At 38.4% G+C, this 23,532-nt stretch overlaps 1 protein-coding gene across 4 annotated transcripts; it reads left to right on the top strand.

Annotated features, from left to right (window-relative positions):
• The first annotated feature begins 659 nt into the window (after positions 1–659).
• On the top strand, positions 660–23,385 carry rnf44 (ring finger protein 44). 4 transcript variants are annotated; one of them, XM_065263820.2, is made up of 12 exons: positions 661–1,478; positions 4,363–4,813; positions 7,102–7,299; positions 9,527–9,746; positions 10,037–10,204; positions 12,053–12,226; positions 12,336–12,497; positions 14,710–14,825; positions 15,034–15,136; positions 15,315–15,436; positions 15,515–15,614; positions 19,373–23,385. In XM_065263820.2, exons 3-12 carry the CDS (start codon positions 7,193–7,195, stop codon positions 19,433–19,435), a joined length of 1,335 nt encoding a protein of 444 aa, XP_065119892.2. In that variant the 5' UTR covers positions 661–1,478; positions 4,363–4,813; positions 7,102–7,192; the 3' UTR covers positions 19,436–23,385. The 4 variants fall into 4 exon arrangements, with proteins under 4 accessions (XP_065119893.2, XP_065119892.2, XP_065119894.2 ...); XM_065263822.2 differs by having other exon boundaries at positions 686–1,478; positions 15,034–15,121; XM_065263823.2 differs by having other exon boundaries at positions 687–1,478; positions 10,037–10,156.
• The last annotated feature ends 147 nt before the right edge of the window (positions 23,386–23,532 follow it).

Genomic DNA, 23,532 nt, shown 5'->3' with positions numbered 1-23,532 from the left:
CCATGACAGTACATCGTTTTGTTAATTTATTGCTGTAAACAATGCAGCCATCTCACTGACCAAAGGTTATGTGTTCTGGGTTGCCTCCCAGAAATAATACTACTCTTTATGTAAATGTGTTATCTTAACTTACTACAATAAAAAAGGTCAATGTCAGATTTTAAAAGTATTTAAGGAAGACTGGCAAAAAATGAAGCACAACACATGGGCAACGCTTATTGACTCAAGGCCCGGGACAATTGCTTAAAAAAACAAGAGGATCAACAAAATATTAATAAAACTGTTGTCCATCTATTCTTTATTACCTGTGAGACTTTTGTTTTTCTGTGCATGTTTTTGTACATAATAAAACACGTACCCTTTCTAAATTCTTAATACCTTTTAATTTAAATTGTAATTCCGTAAAAATTGTATAATATAATATTTAACATATAGTATCCTCTATCGCTCTCACTCAGGGTTTTTTCTCTAGGTTTTTTTGTTGTTGTTTTTATTAATGTAAAGCTGGTTTGTACAATTAAACAATTGTGAAAAGCGCTATATAAATAAAATTGAATTGGAGTTCTCCATTTTGGACCATATTTTGATAGATAGATAGATAGATAGATAGATAGATAGATAGATAGATAGATAGATAGATAGATAGATAGATAGATAGATAGATAGATAGATAGATAGATAGATAGATAGATAGATAGATAGATAGATAGATAGAGCCTGTTCCTCGTCTGGCCAGTAGAGGGAGACAAATCAGCGCACTCTTTAATTACAGACGAGCCTTACGTAATGTGACCCTGATAAGTTTTTCCACAGTGAAACCAAGACAATCATATCAATAATCGTGACAAATGATGATAGTAGAGGGCATGACGTTTATCTGAATATAGGTTTACATTTTTATTGATAGGTTTAAAAATAGGTTTAATATGATCATCATCACCATGACCAGGAAGCAAAAACAATTCAGCCAGCAAAATCTATTGTCACTGTCAATGTGGAATTTCAACCTTATTTAGTTTTTCTTGTGTGATGTGCAGAATAGCCGCAATAGTTAACCGTAGCCCTGTGATCTTGTTAACCGAGACGTGACATTGGGAGTTGACGAGGACACACTCTTACAATGATTACGGTAGTGCGAGACAGCGGCCTCTAAATGCCCCTCATAGGGGTAAGTCACGAAAACAAGCAAATAGGTGTCGGACGATCCTGGGTTCAAGCGAGTGCATTGGGCTTTTTGGCGTCTGACGCATTCAGGGGTCGATGGTCTCGCGCGGCACGCGAAGAGTGATGTCATATTCTGATTCTGTTGGTCGCGTGAACCGCCGTTCGTACCTTTTTTCCCAGTTCAGTGGTGAATTCCGCGGAATGTACCATTTAACGGGAAGAGCTGAGGATCATGCCGCACCGAACACGGGAGAGATGTGAAAAATCACAAGGAGAAATGTCAGCGATCGCGATGCTTACAAATTAACAATCAGGTAAAGCACGACCCCCGTCCTCGTGTCGATGGCTTGGATTTCCGTGGGTCTGCGCGGTCTTTCATGCTTTGAACACAGGCGTCGGTGTGTTTTTCTGTGCTGTCCCCCTAAAGCCTTGAGCCCCTCCTTGTTTTGTTGCTATAATGCTGTAATGTTTACATTGGATTGGAAGTGCATGGATGGAAGGGACGCGGGTTTGAGTCTCCTGCGTTTTCTCGGATGCGCGTGATTTGTCGCACGCACGGGACAGGTTTAGGCTATCATCTGAATTATTTCAGTCATTTTGCGAGTTGACATTAGGAAGGCAGGTTACATTGCGGTGTTTTCTCTGCAGTGAAGTCAGACGAGGCCCTTGTTTGAAACTGCTGCAAAATACATTTCCCGACTTGCGCGTGCTCAAACACATTAAAGTCAAATTCAGAATTATTTTGAGTGTCAGCCTATAGAATTTAAACGCTTTTGATTACTCTAACAAGTCTGCTCCATGCATTTTTCATGCACAAATAATAAATAAGTATTTTTTTGATCAACTTTAATTGCACTGAAAAAATAAGATGTCGTTGACAGTCACTGATAAACAGGTTTGCATAAGTGTTTATTTTGGCCGCCGGCTCGCCATTTGGCGCAAGGCTTATGTAACAGACTGGGCTGAGGCGGATGACAAAACATCATGTACCTTTATGTTGGGCCTATGTCCTAAATAAGACCATCATTTAAAAAAACATCTTTAAAAACTGCTGAACAAAAATATGTATTCTGTTGAATTATAAATACCGATGGCATCACGATGAAATAGTTTGACAGCACTACCATTTATGGGAAAATAAATGCCTCATGATGAATAATGCATAAATTCTCGTTTTTGCAAAACCAAGAAATTAGGAAAAGTAACAGACAACTAAGAGTGTAACAACGAAGTTAATTCAACCAATAATACCAGTAATAAATATTTAATTACACTGTTAAGGGAATAGTTCCAAGCAACTTTTGTAGAAATATAATTATCCCGGTAAACAAAACTTTTCACAACGTTGTATTTTGGTTGTTATGTAATGTTGGAGCACAACGTTTTAAAAACCACACCATAGGACGTTGTGAGAACACTAGGGATGTGACGATAAATGCTGATATACTAATAATAATACCTGGCCAATAACTATTCTGAATCACACAGCCAATATTATTCACAGCTATTTCATGTACAACAGCTTTTGATCAGTAAGTCCTTATCGATTTGAAATCACTGTTAGTTTGAGTCGTTTATAACATGCATTTGAAAAAGCAACACTGGTCAAACATAATCATTATACATCTTGTTTAATATCATGAAAATACCTGAAAAGGTTTGAAGAACAGCGCATATTGAGTTTCTGCACGAGAGCGCCATCTGGCTTTTGGATGTAGCGGCATTTCATTAAGAAACATAGCAACCATCATCGGCCGATATATCGGTGCACCCCTAGAATTGGCATGTTTTTTCTTTAGCTATAGTCAAAAAACGTAAATAGGCTATCACGTCTGTTTACTACAAAAACAAAACCAGACCAAACTGCAACTTTTGTAAGACGTTTTATTTGGGTGAAAAAAAACGTATTTATAACGTAAAAAGTCTCCCGGCATTTGTCATATTTTATTTACATTTATTCCCTCCTTCAGAAATACGTAACGAGTTCTGATTGTGTAGTTTGTTTTGTGATTCGAAAGCAGCTTAGCTTAGCAGAGCCGTTTGAGCCAAAGCTGGCGACTGACGTATTCCTGTGGGCGGAGTTTAGTCCAAAAACAGTTTTACTGACGTCATTAATGCAGGAAATAGAGGACTGTAGTCCAAACCGTCTGTTCGCTGTAGGCTTTGAAAGGGAATTCTATTAAAGAAAATATATCAGGCCTGGCATTGAAATTTGAGCTTTATCATTTTACAGGAATTATTTATGCTATTATAGCAACTTTACACATTTACACATTCAAAAAATGGGATCAGGAAGAACGTGACCTTTATCATAAAGGTGCTTAAAAAGGTTCTTCACATTGATGCCATAGAAGAACCATTTTTTTGGTTTCTAAAAGAACTGTTCAGTCAAAGATTCTTAGAAAACCTTTTCTTTCTTGTCTTTTAACAAAAACCTTCACTCCACAAAACCTTTTGGGATAACAGAATTGTTTTTCAGATGTTAAAGGTTATGGAAACATTCAGTCATCTTTGGCCCTCTAAAGCACATTTATTCACAGATATTTACATAGAAATTATCCGTTTTACATGTCCATTTAAAACCCTACGATTTGTCTTTTGAATGAAACAGTCTATTATTGCCCTATTTGGAAGGGTCATGAATAATAATATTGAGCTCTGCTCTGATTGGCTCTGAGGCTCATGCCAGTAGCTCACATTAGTAAACAGACCTCATATGTTTGAGCCTGTATCAGACTTTGAGAAACAACAAATTGTTTGGAGATTAGTAATAGACGCTAGCATATAGCATTAACTAGCATGTTGCGCTAACTCAACAATCACAACTTTGTAATTAATTAAATGTGTAATTTAATGTTGCCATCTGGACTGTTGGCCTGTTTTCCAGCGGTCATTTGCATGCACACATAAGGAGGAAACAATCATGTTTGATGCTCACGATATGTCATTCCCATGTACTTATTATCCATCTAAGCTTAGTAAATACAGTTTTACATTCCATGGCACCTTTAAGTAAATACAACTCTTAACTGGCATAATAAATCAATGGCATAATAATGAATGTTTGCTCTGTATATATTGCTTTGGCACAAAAAATAATTTGTGACTTGAACTAACTTAACCATGGTGCCAGACTGGATCAATTTAACCGCACACTAAACATTTGAAGTAACTGGGTGTCTCTCTCTTGCGTGCTAGTTTGTAGAGAAAGAAGGCGTGACTATACATGCACACGACCACAACAATATTGAAGCACACAAGGCAACACACACAGCACAACGAGGGATGACAGAGATCAAACCCAGTTCGGAAGCACTATTCATGAAGCATGGTATAACTAGTTTGCGGGCTCACAAGTGGAGAGAAGTAAACTGATGTTTGTAAAACGGGGAGATATACTTTCCCTTTCTGTGCTGGAGATCCGCGCCTGTTCAACAACAACAACAGCGCAGCCTGCAGTCGGTGGATGTGAGCGATGAAAGAGACACTCGAATGTAAACCCTGAGCATCTTCAGGTTTATGCATCCCAGACGACTTCTCAGACGATTTCAAGTTCAACGAGTTCACGAGACGAGACATTCGCGTTGCGTTTTGGTCGCCAACAAACAGCGCGTGGACAAGTCGGAAACTCACCCGCCATTGAAAACAAGTAAGCTCGTCTGGTTTACACTTCAAGTTAGTGCTCAAGACTGTTATTTAGCTCTTAAAATACACTCGCGATTTTATAAACGTTTGTTTTAAAAATATATCGTTGCTGTCTTAACGTGGCGTTTTATGCAAAACATGTTGCTTTTGTCAGAGGAGCGTCTGGGCATTTCCTGTTTAAGGCTATACTAGGGATGGCTACATGCTAACGCTAGCAGCTGGAGACTTAAGCACATTAGATTCATTTTATCGTTAAACACACGAAACCAGTGAAACGATATGTGATTTGTAATTGTTTACGAAGCACGTGCCCAACTGCGGATGTCCACGCGAGCGCCCGTTAAACTTCGGCCTCGCGACTCTTTTGTGTTATGGTTGATGTATACTGCTGGGCCACAGTGACACTATTAAGTGGTTTATTCACATTAAACACGCACATTGGCGATGTTTAATAGGAATCCCGGATGAGTGGTGTCAGGAAGTTGTTTGAAATGATTTTGGGCGCGGGTGAGAGCTGAGTCTTTGTTATTGCTTTGTCTCTGTATGAGCACATGGCGCTCGACGCTTTTGTTGTTGAAGTTACAGCTCCCCCTCTTTGTGGAAAACCTGCCCGTCTTTGTCTTAAACACTGTTTACACTTCAGGTTTGTCAACATTTGACTATTTGTCAATCATTAGACATGACACTGTACATTTGAATGTCGTAAAATGTGGCGTTTATGTATTTGACACGTTGGGAAGTTTAGATGTGCGCCCCAGCGATTGTGATAGATTTTTTTATTTTTTTGGCAGTTTTTTTTTTAATTTATACAAACTTATAAATTTGGTATAACTTTAGTTTCATAAGCCTTGTTGTTAATTTAAAAGACTACAGAACATTTGACATTGAGAAATAAATAATTTGATGAGGGTCATGTTAGTGATGCTTTGCCCTTGTGGATGAAAGAATTATCCTTTGTTTTATCCATGTTTTTATTAAAAGCTTCTCATGCTCCAATTTGTTAACCTGGGGTAATTTTTAAAGTGTTAATTAAATCAACCTGTATGTTTTTTGTCCTTATTTAATCCTTATTCACTTTCTGGTCTTTGTAAACCGTTTCATGTTTAATACAAAGATGAAGTCTTGGGAATGTAAATGGTGTGAGCTATTTTTTTCTTTGGTGCTTCACAAATAAATGAATAAATTAAAAGCATGCGAGTTTGCAACCCATGATGATAAGTAAATAATGACAGATTTTGTTGTCCGTAGTTTAGAGATGCATAACGATTAATCGCGATTAAAAGTTTTTGTTTACATCATATATGTGTGAACTGTGCATAATAATTATGTATGTATAAATATGCACACATGCATGTATAATTAAGATTTTTTTTAAATATATTAAAAATATAAATTATACATACACACATGTTAACATTTCTTAAATATATACATGCATGTGTGCGCATTTATTTATACAAAGTTATTATACACAGTTCACACACATATATGATGTAAACAAAAACTTTCTGCTGTAGATTAATCGTGATTAATCGTTATGCATCCCTAGTCCGTACCCTTTGACTTCCATATTATTTGTTTATCTATTATGGAAGTCAATTGGTGCCATCAATTGTGTGCTTATCATCATTTACCAAAATATCCTGTTTTGTGCTCCTCAGAAGAAAGAAACTCATACAGGTTTAGAGGATAAGAAAATCATGACAGAAATTTCATTTTTGGATGAACTGTCCAATTAACTCTGGATTAACAACAATACAATCCTTGTTAGAAATCTTGTTTTACATCTACGGTATACAAGTCTACCCTGGTTTAAAATTTAACACTGTATATTTTTGCCAGATACACTTCAAAATTATTTCCAATTAGCATTTAACCCAATTACAAATTGTAAAACAATCGTATTAACCAAAGGATTGGAACTCACTGATGTTTGGAACTCACACATGTTGTATGTCATGATAAAAACAAACCAACTTCAAAATTATTACTAGGAATTAGGTTTAATAATCATTTAACCCAGAGTTACAAATTGGCCCTAACTCTAGGATAAAACGATGTTGTTAACTAAGTTAGGGCTTGTAACACACGGTAAAAGCAAGCCCTCTTCCAACTGATCAGTAATTCAGTTCAAACATCATTTAATTTTGCTAAAACAATTTGTTTAACTAATGGTTTGACCCCTGTATTATCATATTATTTATGAGGTTGTGATTCTCTCACAAAAAGCACCATAAATTTCTCTGCGGCATAATTCAAAACGCTTTGTATTTATTTTTATTTTTTTTACAGAACCCTGACAATCTGAGGCTGTGTTAGACACAAGTGCCTCTTGCACTACTGGTCCCAACCCCAGGTGTGACTCGTCCATACGACGTCACAAATGCGACCATGGGAAGTAGCAGTGAGTAGGCGGCCATCAACAGCCCCCTTAAACCAGAGGAGGGTCGCCGGGGAGCCTTGTTTCACCCCTCTGCACCTCAGGAGAAGGTGAGTTGAACACTACGATTAGTTTATGCAAAAAGTTTTTTACAGCAGCAGTTATTCTTAAAACAAATTTTGTGCATACAGTCTTGTTATTTTATAACTGGAGGTGGTGAGAAACCCAAGATTGTGGAGATTTGCTGTAATATGGCCCCCGGGCTGATCTGGATTATAAAATGCTGTAGGTTTGAATCCCAGAAGGGAAAATGAACGAGCATGCAACTTTATGCGAGGGTACCGCAAATTTCATCAGAAATGTACTGTATGTGCACTGCTGCATTTATGAAACCTTTGTGTACACGTAGGTCGCACATGGGCACACAGGAGTGTGTAATATGTAGATCAAGAGAGGTATTGCAATTTGTCGCATTGCGCATACGTCGAACGATAGCACACGTGTATGAGTCAAATTAACTATGTTTTGCCAGGCTGTGCGATCGACTGTGCGTGTTCACTCGCATATGCATAGATACGCTTTTTCTTCGCATCTTTGAAAAGTTTCACATACGCATGACAACGCTGTTGATAAAGATCAGCGTTTAGATGGATCTGTGAAGACGACTAAAACGCTCAATTAAGTATGACAGACCAGTAGGTGGCGATGTTATTTTGTATAGAAACACTACGCTTGCACACATATGCATTCTTCTACAAAGCAATAAAAACAACATGGCAACAGCATCACACAGTTTTGTTTAGACTGATAATGAGATTTTTACCCTGGACAATGAAATGGCAAACTTTTTTAAACTTTGTTCGAGAAGTGTTAATAAACTCAGTAAACTCAGCACAAACTAGGGATGCTTAACGATTAATCGTGATTAATTGTTAGCAGAATAAAAGTTTTTGTTTACATCATATATGTGTGTGAACCGTGTATAATAACCTTGTATAAATAAGTGTACACACATGCATGTATATGTTTTAGAAATGTTTACATGTGTATATACATTTGTATATTTATGTATAATTTATATTATATAAATATAAATACTTAGTATATACAATTTTTTTCTTAAAATTATACATGAATGTGTTCATATTTATTTATATATATATATATATAATATATATATACACACACACATATTTATTATACACAGTTTAAACACATATGTGATGTAAACAAAAACTTTTATTCTGCTAACAATTAATCGCAATTAATTGTTTAGCATCCCTAGCACAAACACAATCTCGTGGGCCACCATTGTTGTTTTGGTTTTACTCACACATGCCTATAGACTGAAGAAATGCATGCGCATGATGTCACCATTATCACAGATTCACATTTACGTAGTTTACACGGAGACGGTAACGCTTTTCAGAAACTTGCACTTTGAGACCCATCTTCAAAGTTTGCATTTTCATGACTCTGAAACGCCATTGTCATGTTAACGAACAGCCGACCCGATTTAAACGTTTTAATTGAATTTACAATTGAAAGCGGCATTGTGTAACTGTCCCATTAGGGTTAAAGTTCGGGTGTAGATTAGAGCTGCACCACCATTAAATTTTTCCACCGATAGCCGATTATTCAGACTGATATCTGCAGATACCGATAGTTTGGTGGTTATATTAAATTCTAAAAATATAATTTTTTAAACGTTATCAATTTATATAATGACCTTTAATGTGAACATTAAAAGGCACATTTCTCAAGACGTTTTTAAGATGTCAAATAAATCTTTGGTGTCCCCAGAGTACATATTTGAAGTTTTAGTTCAAAATACCATATAGATAATTTATTATAACATGTTAAAATTGTCACTTTGTAGGTGTAAGCAAAAATTTGACGTTTTAGCTGTCCTTTTAAATGCAAATGAGCTGATCTCTGACCTAATTGACAGTGCCGTGGTTGGATAGTGCAGATTAAGGGGTGGTATTATCCCCTTCTGACATCACAAGGGGAGCCCAATTTCAATGAGCTATTTTTTCACATGCTTGCACTGGGTTGATCTTTTTCATACTTTCTAGGTTGATAGAAGCACTGGGGACCCAATTATAGCACTTAAACATGGAGAAAGTCAGATTTTCATGATTTGTCTCCTTTAAACCAGTGATGTTTCTTTGCATTTTCTATACACAGAGCTCAAATTCATTGCATTTTCCTTTTCCCGTTAGTGTGAAAAATGGCTTTTATCGACCGATACTGATTATTGGCAGATATATCGGTTCATCTCTAGTATTGATTAAAGCATCTACTTATTACTTACATTATGCATTTATGCTGTAGTCCTCCAGTGCGACGTCAGTGGGGGCAGCGCGATAGACCCGGTGTGCACGCTTCCCTGCATCAGGATGAGAACTTCCACCACCCTGTCTTCTCCCAGCATCAGCAGATTCCTTTAGATGAGTCCAGGCAATATAGTCACAACACTGCACCTCCACGCATGCTGCATACTGCCACACAACCACCCCAGCAGAGCTCCATCATGGTGGATCTTCATGAACAGGTATTAATCTTAAGAGTCGTTTTGCAAATTTGATATTTCCTCCCTAGGTCATGGCTCTGGTTCAAGGGTCAGTGATTGAAATTAAATTTTGATGTTTCAGATATCATCATTAGTTTAGTAGACTTTAGTCTTGGGTCAAACAAAGCTTATTTGATGCTTGATCTATGATTTTTCCATATTTATGTAATGACCATCTGACATCATTGTGCACAATGCTGTGATATGAATTTTAAATAAATAATTGCATTGTTTGTGCAAGTAACCTGAACGTTTTGTCTTATTTTTCCAAGATGCACCAAGGATCAGTTCCGATCTCTTACACAGTTACCACGGTGACGACCCACGGTTTTCCCATCCACACCGGGCAGCCTATGCCAGCCTGCAATGCTCAGCAGCTCCCAGCATGCTCGGTAATGTTCAGCGGACAGCTCTCTCTGCTGTGCTTCCTTCCTCCTCCAGTGAGTTTGAAAAGGAAGAGCTGGAATATCAGTGCAGTTTGTGTAGAGCACAGCTAACATGTGTCACCTCGCTCCAGCTTTACATTAGCCGATGTGTGTGTCTTCCACACCTGTCCCGTTAGCCGGAGATATTCGGTTATAAATGTACGTTCTGTATGTGCTTCTCATGCTTGCATATAAGACATGGATTTATAGCTGCATTTCATATCGATCCTCACATATTTTAGGTCAATTTAGTGTTTCTGTCAACTAGGGCAAACCTTTTAGGGCTCTTTTAACATAGATAGTGAAGTGCACTTTTTTTGTGCAAATGTGTTCATGTATTCGTGTCAGCATATTGACCACTAAAACTGGTATCGTAGTAAAGCCAAAAATTTGGCATCGCCTACAGGAGACAGATAAATGTGTTTTAGCCCTGTTCGCTTTATGGATGCTCAATAAATATGATCTACATGCTAAAAGCCATTTATACACTTACCTAAAGGATTATTAGGAACATCTGTTAAATTTCTCATTAATGCAATTATCTAATCAACCAATTACATGGCAGTTGCTTTAATGCATTTAGGGGTGTGGTCCTGGTCAAGACAATCTCCTGAACTCCAAACTGAATGTCAGAATGGAAAAGAAAGTTGATTTAAGCAATTTTGAGTGTGGGATGGTGGTTGGTGGCTGAGTATTTCACAATCTGTTCAGTTACTGGGATTTTCACGCACAACCATTTCTAAGGTTTATAAAGAATGGTGTGAAAAGGGAAAAACATCCAGTATGCAGCAGTCATGTGTGCGAAAATGCCTTGTTGATGCTAGAAGTCAGAGGAGAAATAACCACTTGTTACAACCGAGGTATGCAGCAAAGCATTTGTGAAGCCACAACACGCACAACCTTGAGGCGGATGGGCTACAACAGCAGAAGACCCCACCGGGTACAACTCATCTCCACTAGGGCTACATTTTGCATGAGCTCACCAAAATTGGACAGTTAAAGACTGTTGAAAAATGTTGCCTGGTCTGGTGAGTCTCCATTTCTGTTGAGACATTCAGATGGTAGAGTCAGAATTTGGCGTAAACAGAATGAGAACATGGATCCATCATGCCTTGTTACCACTTGTGCAGGCTGGTTGTGGTGGTGTAATGGTGTGGGGGATGTTTTCTTGGCACACTTTAGGCCCCTTAGTGCCAATTGGGAATCGTTTAAATGCCACAGCCTACCTGAGCATTGTTTCTGACCATGTCCATCCCTTTATGACCACCATGTACCCATCCTCTGACGGCTACTTCCAGCAGGATAATGTACAAAGCTCAAATCATTTCAAATTAGTTCTTGAACATGACAATGAGTTCACTGTACTAAAATGACCCCCACAGTCACCAGATCTCAACCCAGTAGAGCATCTTTGGGATGTGGTGGAACGGGAGCTTCATGCCCTGGATGTGCATCCCACAAATCTCCATTAACTGCAAGATGCTATCCTATCAATATGGGCCAACATTTCTAAAGAATGCTTTCAGCACCTTGTTGAATCAATGCCATGTAGATTTAAAACAGTTCTGAAGGTGAAAGGGGGTCAAACACAGTATTAGTATGGTGTTCCTAATAATCCTTTAGGTGAGTGTATAATAATGCATTGAATATTTAGTTCAAATGAGAATCTCTGTGCAGACTGCTAAAATGCATTTATAGAAAAGTCGAAATGTTAGATATGTCAGAGTGTGTGTCCGCATTGCTACATCTCTAATATTAACAATAATCATTTACTTTCTAAATAGTCCTCACTTTCTTCTCGAGTGCATCTTTGGTATAAGTGACCCTTGTTTCATCTTTTTCCGTCTCTCTCTTTGTCTGCAGCTTATTCAGGCCTGCACCATGCAGCACCTGCCCATGTCCTACCCGCCGTTTCCACCACTTATCTCCAGTGAGCATTTTATACTTCATCCCAGTCCCCCAGTGCCACCCCACCAGCCTCCTCATCTCCCTCCTCTGAATCAATTTGTTCCCTTGCAACCCCAGCACCCACGTATGGTAAGTACAGATTACTGTTTATATAAAACTAAGATTATGGTGATAATCCTATTGGAGAGGTGTGTTGTGAAAGAGTCTTAAAGTGATTTTGTTACTCTCGCACGATCAGCCTCTGCAGAGGGTGGAGAATGAAGTGGATCTTCGGGGTGACCAGCATCCATTAGGAACCTTCTCCTATCCTCCAGCTCACCATCCACCAGCAATGACTCCCTCCCTTCCCCTCCAGTACCTCCCCCAGGAACCCCTTCACCAAGAGCTGCCCTACGGAGTGGTAAGATGGCTTTCAGTCTTTATATGTCAATAGAGCCGCCACATTGCTTTAATCAAACCAAGAGGCAAATGCTGATTAAAATGAGAAGAATTAGCATTGGTAATGGCATTATGCAAAAGACTTACAGTAACAGTGAACTTAATGTGCAGAACCTGGTAGAGATTAAGAGCGGGCTGGTATTATCCACTTTTTTTTTGAAAATATGCTCATTTTCCAGCTCCCCTGGAGTTAAACATTTGATTTTTACTGTTTTGGTGTCCATTCAGCTGATCTCTGGGTCTGGCACTAACACTTTTAGCGTAGCTTAGCATAATCCATTGAATCTGATTAGACCGTTAGCATCGCGCTAAAAATAACCAAAGAGTTTTGATATTTTTCCTATTAAAAACTCGAATCTTCTGTAGTTACATCGTGTACTAAGACCGACAGAAAATGAAAAGTTGTGATTTTCTAGGCAGATATGTCTAGGAACTATACTCTCATTCTGTTGTAATAATCAAGGACTTTGCTGAAATAGTCCCCATGGTTACTTTCAATGGCAGGGGAATTTTATGTCTGTAAGCTATGCTTAAAGTGCTAGCGCCAGACCCGGAGATCGGCTGAATGGATTCCAAAACGGTAAAAAATCAAATGTTTAACTCAAGGGGAGCTGGAAAATTGTCCCTGGAAAAGGAATCTGCACGTGTTACAAGCTCTCTCGCGCAAAGTGAAGCCAACAAACCCTTTCATGTGAGGAAAAGCACGCAATGCTCATGTTAATGTGAAACGATGATGATGATGATGATAATAATAACCATTGCCAACTATCGTAATGAAAACCCACTATTGACGATATGTCTGACGATTGTTGATACACGATCCTTTCATCTATCGGCACAACCCTAACTGGTATGCCAATGGTTATAAACTCAAACCTTTAGGGCAGTCGTGGCCTAATGGTTAGACAGTTGGGTTCGTAACCCAAGAGTTGCATTTTGAGTCTTACGGCTGGCAGGTTGCGACTCGGATGCCCTTTAGCAAGGCACCTGTCCCCATTGGTCCCCGGGGGTGTGTGTGTTCACTGATTCTGATTGGTCAATAACTTTTTTTTTTTTTTAAATAAAGAATAAACTAGGCAGCGGCGCGGGACTTACCCTATAAGGGGTGTGACGGATCACAAAACTCATGGTTCGCATCACATAACAGTGTTTGAGCCACAGATTGTACTATTTTCTCGGATCAACAAAAAAGGGGTGGGAAATATCTAATAACAAATAAAGAAATTGCAAAGATTTATAAAAAAGAACAAATTTGCACATTAAGTAAGGTCTAAAATTATCATTAGTTTTGATTTTGTGGTGGGCTGCCATGAATAAATGAATGTATGCAGGGTTTCCCACAGAAAATTTGTTAGTTAAGGTGGTAGGGTTGGGCAAGTGCGCAGTGCAGAGGGTGTGGCAATCAAAGGGGCGGGGTGTATGCGTCATGATGAAAATAAAATATTTTTATTTAAAACACTCAAATAAAACTTAATTTTGAAGAAACTATGACAGAAATGAACACATACTAGATTAGTAATGAATTAAATGTTTTTACCTCTAACGGGAATAGCTGTGTGATGAAGTGAAACTAAAGGGTTAATAAACACAAACTGTAGCAGATGTTGTAGAACGTCTGGCGAACGATGTTAGATAGCGCAAAAATTGTAAAAACTTATTATTTCCCACTTTTAATGACATTATCTTAAAGGAGTGTAACTACTGTAGCATGTAAATAATGTACATTAATAAAGTGAGCAAGAGCGCTCAACAATTATATCTAACCAACAGGCACATGAAACCTAGCTAGCAGGTTGCTCAAACAACAAAATCACCAGCTAACTTACTTTAGACTAATACAATAACAGGCTTAAATAAACCCAAGACATAAGTCCACTTACATTTCTCACGGACACGCATTTTATCAACTGACCATCCTCCACACATGACGGACCACGTATTTATCTCATTTCGGCCAAGTGGCGTGCGTTCCCGCTAGCAGTGTGAAGTGCGTAAGTGCTATTCTCCGATATGCACCTCACGGCCTTTTGCGCAGAGAATTTATTATTATTTTTTTTTTGGATGACCTAGTTAAGGCGGTAGGGTTTCTAAGCTTAGGCGGGCCGCCTGAACTGAAATGTGCTGCGGGAAACCCTGGTATGGGAAGCTAAATGTTTTGCTTGTTTTGTCCTTAGCCATATCCTCATCTGTTGCCGAGGCGTTTGACTGGACAGAGGTACCGGTTACAGCAACCACTGCCTCCGCCACCTCCTCCACCACCTTACTACCCCGGCTTCTTACCCTATTTCCTGTAAGTGTCTCCTGCCGTTCATCATACTTCATTGTTTTACATTTCAATAAAACTTCCTTCTCTGTCCAAAAAACTAATGTATTGCAAATCCTGAATAGAGAAAAGTATAAAATGTTGTGTGGTGCTTGTGTTTTTCTGCTATAAATGGGTTGGTTGATGTTTACATCGAGTGGATGCTAATAAATGTTTTTTTTAACCTGTGAAACAGCTCAATGCTTCCTGTGCCTCAAACCGCTGTGGGTCCTGCTATCAGTCTGGACTTGGATGTTGATGATGTGGAAATGGAGAACTATGAGGTAAATCCTCATCTAGTAAGAAAAGTTTTTTTTTTCTGTATGATAGTAACCATTCTTAGTTTTCACACTCATTTCCAAACCTAGTATGAATTAAAATATTAAACTCTTTGCAGTTGTTTTTTTCACAGGCAGCTCATTAACATTATGGATTGTATTTTCATGTTTTAATCACACTGTTGTTGTTATATTTTAGGCGTTATTAAACCTTGCAGAGAGGCTCGGAGAAGCAAAACCTCGCGGACTTACAAAAGCTGATATAGAGCAACTTCCGTCCTACAGGTTCAATTTAGAAAGCCACCAATCTGAACAAACTCTGTAAGTGTTTGTACTTTTGTCTTGTGTGCACTTTTTGAATTTTGAGGTTAATTTGTTTTCCTTGGGATTTTCTTTCAGTTGTGTCGTATGCTTTTGCGATTTTGAGTCAAGGCAACTACTTCGAGTTTTGCCCTGCAACCATGAATTTCATGCTAAGTGTGTGGACAAGTGGTTGAAGGTAAGTGACTTCCTGCTTTTTTTTTTCTCTCCATAGAAGAAATAATTTGGGTTTGGTTAAGATTTCACACGTTTCTTCTGTTAATTTTGATGCTTTTTTCTCTTGTTTCTTCTGTGTTGAAATGTTTTCTTTAAAACTGCTTTGCAATGATGCACGCTGTGAAAAGGTCTATGGAAAATCAACTGAATTGAAAAGACGAGTTAGCATAAAGTTATTAAAGAGCACCTATTATAACCTTATTAAATGTCTTGATTTTTTGTGGTGTACTAGAAATGGTTTTCATGGTTAATTGTTAATAAAAAATTTTTTTTCACATATTTTGTATTATTGCGTCTCTTCCCAATGTGTCTTATGCTGCATTCACACCAGCCGTGGTAGAGGCATCAAGCGCGAGTATTTCAATGTCAAGTCAATGTAAAGACGCGGCAACGCGGTGCGAATGAGGCATTTAGCGCGGCGCGGTAGATGCGATTCTGCCTCATTTGTGCATCTAGTTTGCGCAAATGGCGGTAATTGAGCATTGCTGCGGAAAACATGCTAGTTGAAAATTTTGAACTTTGGCGGAAAAACTTGCCGCATTAACCAATCAGGAGCTTGCTCTAGTAGTGACGTGATTACATGGAAGCCCCTTTCATGATGCGAATTTCCACGTGAATGTCTCGGATGACTAGAATTTCACACGCAAATAAAGCGAGTAAACTCAAACTGTTCAGGCATCCATCCACGTGCGGTAGACGCAAATTTGACGCCTCAAATGCGTCTGGTGTGAACCCAGCATTAAACATTAACTTTCGGACTTCATGAAACCCGTTCTTCCAAAACGCTCTGATTGGTCAAGATTAGCGTGTATTAAAAATGTAATGCCTCATACTGGAAGGCATGTGCTGTAGCGTCTTATCTCTAATCAAAGGCATCGATTTTGACGTGGATTGATATTCACAGCTGATTCAGCCTACTGTAGTGGTCTCATTCAGTCTTGCCATCAGTTTAACGTGCAGGTCAAGCTTTGCAAACACGACAAATGACAATCATACGTGTGTGCAAACCTCACTTTGTCAATTTAGTTTCTGTCAAACTCTCCCAGCCAGCAGACGACTCTGGGACAGATCCATGCTGAAGTCCGCAGCTCTGGTGCAGTTTCGGCCCCGAGTCGTCTGTTGTCTGGGCTGTCAACGCTGTTTTTCTATTTCGGTATAGAATAGGGGTGCAACGGGTCACAAAACTCACGGTTCGGATCATATTACGGATTTTGAGGCACGGATCGGATCATTTTTCGGATCAGCAAAAAAAAAGTATGGGAAAATTCTAATAACAAATCAAGAAATTACAAACATTTATAAAAAGAACAAGGTTGCACATTAAGTAAGGTCTAAAATCATTAGTTACAGAAATCAAATGAATAATAACACTGCATTTATTGTATTAATTAAATGTAATTATTATTTTTTTAAAGCTTCAGAAGTGATTTTCTCTTTGTCTTGGGTTGTTTGATTAACATTAATGACACAGACTTAAGTAGGTCAATTGAGCTTACTGTCTCTTTAAGACCAAATGTGCACAGACTGCATCTCTCTGTTTGTGCACTACCGAGTCCCCTTAAACGAGCGCACAGACACAGACAAAGGGTGAATTACAGACGGCGCAGCATTACAGTCGTCCCACATAAAAACGTTACGTTGTTTTTCATTGCTCTATTAGCCAAATGTATTTTAATACACTACAGTATGAGAGAGAGTAGCGCAACTCTCTGAAATTTAAAGATCAAGAGTTCTGATCTTTGAAGGATGATTACGTCTTACTGTGCATTCAGACCGCCACCGGCGAGAGCGTCAAAGTGTCCGGAAGTCATTCATTTTCAATGAGAGCCGGCAGCGAGCTCCGGCGAGCAGCGGCGCGGCGCGTCATGTACAGCGTGAGCGTCGAGGAGAGTTGAAATCAGCTCAACTTTATGGTAATGAGATATGACGCGGTTCGGCGGCAACCAATCGGAAGGCGGAAATGTTCACCGGCAACCAATCGGAAGGCGGAAACCTCCGCCTGAGAGGAGTTCAGAGAATGCATTCGAGCGTCAGAGCGTCCACTACAACTTTTCTAAGCGTCGTTGTATGGGCAGCCAGAGCTTTTACTCGAGCTGGACCGGACGCATTCAACCGCACGCGTGCGTTTGTGCGCAAAGTAAACTGATCACTTTAGCGCCGTTTTGCAGTTAAACTGTTTAAAATCAATTGAATGTTAACATTTGCAAACCTTTATAACACTTACAAATTATAAACTTTCCCTATTTAAATTTGCGTATTAATCCGCGAATCACATGCGAGCCGAACCGTGGGTCGTGATCCGTACGGATCACGGATCAACTGCGATCCGTTGCACCACTAGTATAGAATGATTTTAACCAATATAAGGCATGTAAAGATACAGTTTTTACAGAAAATATCACATTGTTATGGCCTGCAACATCTTGTGATCTCTTTATACGTACAAACGCACACGTACACACCGAAGGAAAGGTAAAATCAGGAAATGCATAATAGGTGCTCTTTAATGTTGTTTGCAAATCAGTATGGGGTGGTTTTTTGGACAGGTTTTATGCTAGTCCCAGACTTAAATACATGTTTGAGCGTCCTTACTTTAAAAATATCTTTCATTGACATATCTTAACATATATCAGTGCCATTGTTTTGTCTCAAGATGTACACCAGTAATGGGTGATTCTCACGAAATCCAGATTTAGGAGGTGTCCAGCATCAGATTTTTTAAAAAGCGCTTGAAGCCAATTTTTTTTTGCACATATAAGATTAAGGTGTGGACTTACTATTACCATTATTCTCAGAGGATTTAAAAATATTTCCTATAAAATTATTTACTTTTTTTAGAAAAAAATCATCATTACCGCAACATGATATTATATTAAATATATGCATTTACAAACTCATGTTTCGGTAATGAGAACTAAAATGTTGTCTAGGTACTATGACAAACAAAATTTCAACTTTTATCCAGAGAGAAACAATAAGAACTGCTTACCTGGTAGCCATCTTGAGTGTCACAGTCAATTATGTCCCTTACAACAATTTTTTTTTGAAAATCTTAGTTCCCTGAGGGCTTAAACAATGATTGAAAACTGTTGCAGAGGATGAAAATATTTTTTAAATTCCTTATTATTGTCTCAACATTTACCAATGATCACCAACATGTTTCTTTACTGTAAATGTTTATAGTATAACATGCACTGAAGCTTTTTATTTTTTAGATTTTTTAATTATAAATATTTCCATGTCAAAGAACCCAAATCTAGTCATGGACACCCCTTAAATGTGGAAAAAAAAATTGGTTTGTATGATGTCAGTTGAAATCATGTGCGAAATAGTACATGAAGAGATGTCTGTAACTGTATGCTACTTATTTTGAGCATTTACTTTTATTATCAAACTGTTTTATAAGACACCTCATAAGTCTAATTTCGTGAGAATCACCCTAATATGTTTATGTAAGGTTTGTTTGTAAAAACTACTTAAATGTCCTAATATAACTAAAGGCCAAGTCCAGGATTAATGTAAACCCTGTCCTGGAAACACCCCAAAAACTAATAACAAGACTTTACATTTAATGACTATTATAAGGTGTATATGATGTTATACTTGTGTAATGCATAATTTTTTAATATTTTACTTCAATTTTTTATTTAAATGGTTATGTCATTAGTAAGCAAAAGTGTCTGTGTTTAGAGGAACTAATCGATAAAACATGTCTTGCAGACCAATCGCACCTGTCCGATCTGTCGAGCCGACGCATCTGAAGTTCACCGCGACGTGGAATGAGTTCAGGTTTTGTCTTTCACTGGAAAGCAGCACAAATCCTCAAGTGTGTTTCGTAAGTGGGGACGCCTGTTCTCCAGCACCATCACCCCGCTCCTAACCCCACCTCTACAATAAGCAATCTCGAAATTTGTATGGAAACTGTTTGACCTCTGCTGTGCATCATCGTGTGAAAGCTACTGCCTCCTTTAGCCACCTTGCGAGTTCTGGAATCGTGAGCGTTTTCCGTTTATGAAATTGGTTTTCCTTTTCCCTGCCCATGTTTTCGCAGATTCCAAAGATAACCTGTAATGCATTTCGTGTTGGCATATTTGTTTACACAGTTTAATCTTCTCTAGTTGTTTAATCACGAATAATTAAAATTGTGTGTCGGTAGGGGTAGCGGGGCGGGCCTGAGTGATGCTTGCTGTCGGCTTTACTGTGCAATCGGAAAGACGGTTCGCCTCTGACGGCGGACGGCCATCATAGATGCACGTGATGGGCTGAGGGACTTGTTAATAATCTATGTTTTGCAATAATGTATTGATCATTTGAATCTTATCTTATTCCCGGTTCTCTTTTATCTGCGAATGCTATTGTGACGGTGTGACTTTGTAGTGGTTAAAACTTCAAACGCCTGAAAAAAAAACGGACTGACGGATGATAATCTCATCACGGCTGAAGAGACATTGAGGAGCGGAGCTCTGCGATGGGGTCACGGGGTCGCTGTGGAGTTTTCGTTTTTGGTGTTCGCTGGCAAGGGTAATCGGACTGGCCCGTGAAACACAGGGATGAAAACACTGCACACTGCCTTTTCCAGCCTCCGCCTGGCTGCACCGCACAACCTCCATCTATTCTGGAATGGCCCTCTTGAATCCGATTCATCGCTCTGCTGTCGGCTACATCCAGGACGGGACTGTTCTTTTAGACTAGCAATATTAACCAGATCCACCGCATTTCAACAAAAAGAAAACATCCAGCTTTTTGGGGGTGGGGTGCGGACGCACGTCCTCTCATTTTCACCCAGCCCGGAGAGGCCAGGAGATCGCGTTCACCTGTCCAGACTTTGGAGAGGCTTTGCGGAAAGCAATACGAGTGTGAACGAAACACTGACCTGATTTCGGAGAGGACTCTGGCCTTTATTCCTCGTTCGTGAGCCAAATAATCAACATATTTACTCTACAAGATCTCAGCTCTGCCTTCTCAAGACCTTGACAAGCACAAACCTGTTACTAATCTTCAAGTCTTTTGTTAGCAAAGTATGTTGTTGTTGTTTTTTTTTAGTGGTGTTATTTATTTGTTTTACCTTCTGAGAGAGTTTGAAGGATTCGGTTGGAATACTAAAGCATCTTTAATGCGTTTTCGTTCGCCTCCCGCTGTCAGGTCTCAGGCCGCGCTCGCAGCGTAACGTGATGTGAAAGAAAAAAAAACATTGTATGCATAGCCTTGACGTGAAAGGTAAAATTATCGTCTTGTTTTTAAGACAAAAGAATGTTGAAACCCCCTTTCCTGTGCGCCACTTGACTGTAGAAGTACCACGAAGATCCCGGATAGGATTCGAAACGCGGACGACGGAGCGTTAGGGTCGTTTAAAGAAAAAAAAAAAAAAGAATGCACTGTAAAACGCTCAACTTACGGTTTGTGCGATTCCAAAAACAACTTTGTTTGGGTAAACTATGAACAATTTGGGTATACTTTTTCCCTTAAGATCTTTTAAAATCTATCTATATATATACACATAAATATATATATATATATATATTCCTGAGTTGTTTGTCCACTGAATAGTCATTGTAATTAATAGACACACTGGCTTTTCTCGGGTAAAGGGACTCTTTTAGAGAATGTGAGTATCTTTGCGTGCCAGGTTTAAAAAAACCAAGCCATTGTAATGAATTTAATCCACACTTTTGATAAGTAATCTATGTATACATATCTGTTCACTGGCATATATTTTGAGTATGAAAAAAAATCACTCAGGGCCTCTCGGTAATTAAAAATAAAGGAAAACAGTCCATTTCAAATGGGATTAACGCCATGGAGGAATATTTGGGTATTCCGGGGTTGTTTTCCTCAGGCCGTGGGTATTTTAAATGTAATCGAACTAATGTTTTTTTTTTTTTTTTAAATGGTGGTGAATATTATTCCATTATGAGACTGGCATGCAACGAAAAAAGAAACAATAATGTGACATGTTGTATTGAGTGAAAGCAGGCTTTTCGTTACTGCAACCGATCATTAGCGTATGTTACTCGGACCTGTTTTACAGCTGTGTTGTCGTACTTGAACCGCACATAAAGGTTGTAATCCCATTTTAAAACGTGCCCCGGTGCACACTTGTCCTACCTAGACCACTTCCAAGACTATTCTTACAGTGTTTGCATGATTTAAAAAAACACACACACACAAAAAAAGAAACTGTATTTTCAGTGAAAGATATCGGGGTGGGCAAGTATTTTAATTGTGCACAATATGCATGCATGTCTAACCAGGTCCCAACTGGTGTTTAGGTAGATCTAGTTGGCTTTGGGTTCTGGGTATAGGGACTTTTGCTCAGCTGATAACTGCCATGCACTGTACTGCACACATTTGTAACAGAATCGAATGACTACAAGATTTTATTGTGCTTGTACTTGCAAAAGAGTTATAAAATATAAATATATACACAGTATAAGGAATAATCTAGGACATTAGATGAAAAGAAAGCGATCCTCACCACAGTCGTGCTTGCCTCAGTGATTGACACACTTGCCTGGGATCTAGTTAACAGAAAGCCATATAGTTAAAAGGTGCTAGATAATCTATATTTAGGTGTAATGCTACATTCACATAAGAGAATGCAATAGTTTGTTATGGGTGTCTATTCATGCAGCATGCAGTGCTACTAGTACACTTAACAAAGTGGTCAGCAACAGTTAACTATCAACAAGGGTTTCACTTAAAAAAAAAAAAAAACTTATTTAGCTTTATTTAGCTGTATGTGCTGGTAGACGGTGACCGTTTCGAAATGTGTGGAGATGTTATTTTACTGCCCGAGTACATCTGCCTTAAAAGTATTGGGGGGAAATCACTCATTTACCAAAATATACCCGTCGTACGGTTTTAATCTACCTTCTTTAGCATCTGTAAAAAAAAAAGAAATAAGTTGTTAATACACGCGCAAGCACTTTTGCTTGGGGTAACTGGCTGTGGGCTATTTCTACTATATCCTTATTTCTAAAGGAATTTTTCACAATAATAATCAAGATTCCTTGAAAACCCTCAGTGTTACCTGTACTGAATTACTAAAAAAACAAAAACAAAAAAGAAAGGATAATAAATAGAATCTTGTAGTCTTTCTGTGATTCAACTAATAAATAATCTCACAGCTTGTGTGGTGGAAAATTGTGTTCCAATAAGCAGCTAAATACTTTAGGGTTTGTGATTTGTTGATTGCTCCATAGACGCCACTGATTGTTTACCAATGATTATTTGCTGTGGTGGGATAGTGGATTGTTTACTGTTATCTTCTCCTCCTGGCCTCTAGGGGTCAGTCATTGCCTGAATTCCAGACTACCCAGCCGACAACTACAGGGCCAGGGGCATGTGTTCTGTGTTAGGAAGATATTTTGCTTTGGTACTTGCACATTTACAGTTACCTCATTTTTGCCATGTTTGTATTTGGAAGAAAAAAAGAAACAATAAAAAAGAAATGAATAAAAATGCTAATATATATATATTATATATAGGAAATGGTTCTTAATGCTATAATTTTTTTCATTCCATTGGAATCATTGTTTGTAGCATTTAACATATAACTAGTTATAGTGTATTATAAATACATCTGTATACTGATTGAAATTTTTAAGATTTGTACTTTTTTTAAATGAAAGTTGCTAGTTCTGCTTTACCGAGTAGTGCAATCATATTTTTTTTAATTGTGGCTGATTGGAGAGGGTTGTTCACTAATAAATGTGTGATGTATACTCATACTACACTGACTAGAGGAATCACTGCTTTAAATACAGATGTGGGTTTTGCCATGATAACTTCACAGGCGAAAGTGTTTTTTTTTTTTTTCAAAAGCTAAGCTAAGACTTTAATACGTATGTTATAGCGCATAGATCATTTATTGCCACTTG

This window comes from Paramisgurnus dabryanus, chromosome 16 (genome assembly GCF_030506205.2).
Source record: "Paramisgurnus dabryanus chromosome 16, PD_genome_1.1, whole genome shotgun sequence".
Classification (NCBI taxonomy): Eukaryota; Metazoa; Chordata; class Actinopteri; order Cypriniformes; family Cobitidae; genus Paramisgurnus; species Paramisgurnus dabryanus.
Note: the sequence above shows the minus strand (reverse complement) of the source record. Positions and strands in the feature narration are given on the sequence as shown.

Bases quoted from the DNA above. Each gene is read 5' to 3' on its own strand.
- rnf44 (XM_065263821.2), top strand. From the start codon at position 7,193: ATGCGACCATGGGAAGTAGCAGTGAGTAGGCGGCCATCAACAGCCCCC. The intron at 10,205-12,052 runs GTGAGTTTGAAA...CTTTGTCTGCAG, and splicing joins TGTGCTTCCTTCCTCCTCCA to CTTATTCAGGCCTGCACCAT. The intron at 15,437-15,514 runs GTAAGTGTTTGT...ATTTTCTTTCAG, and splicing joins CACCAATCTGAACAAACTCT to TTGTGTCGTATGCTTTTGCG.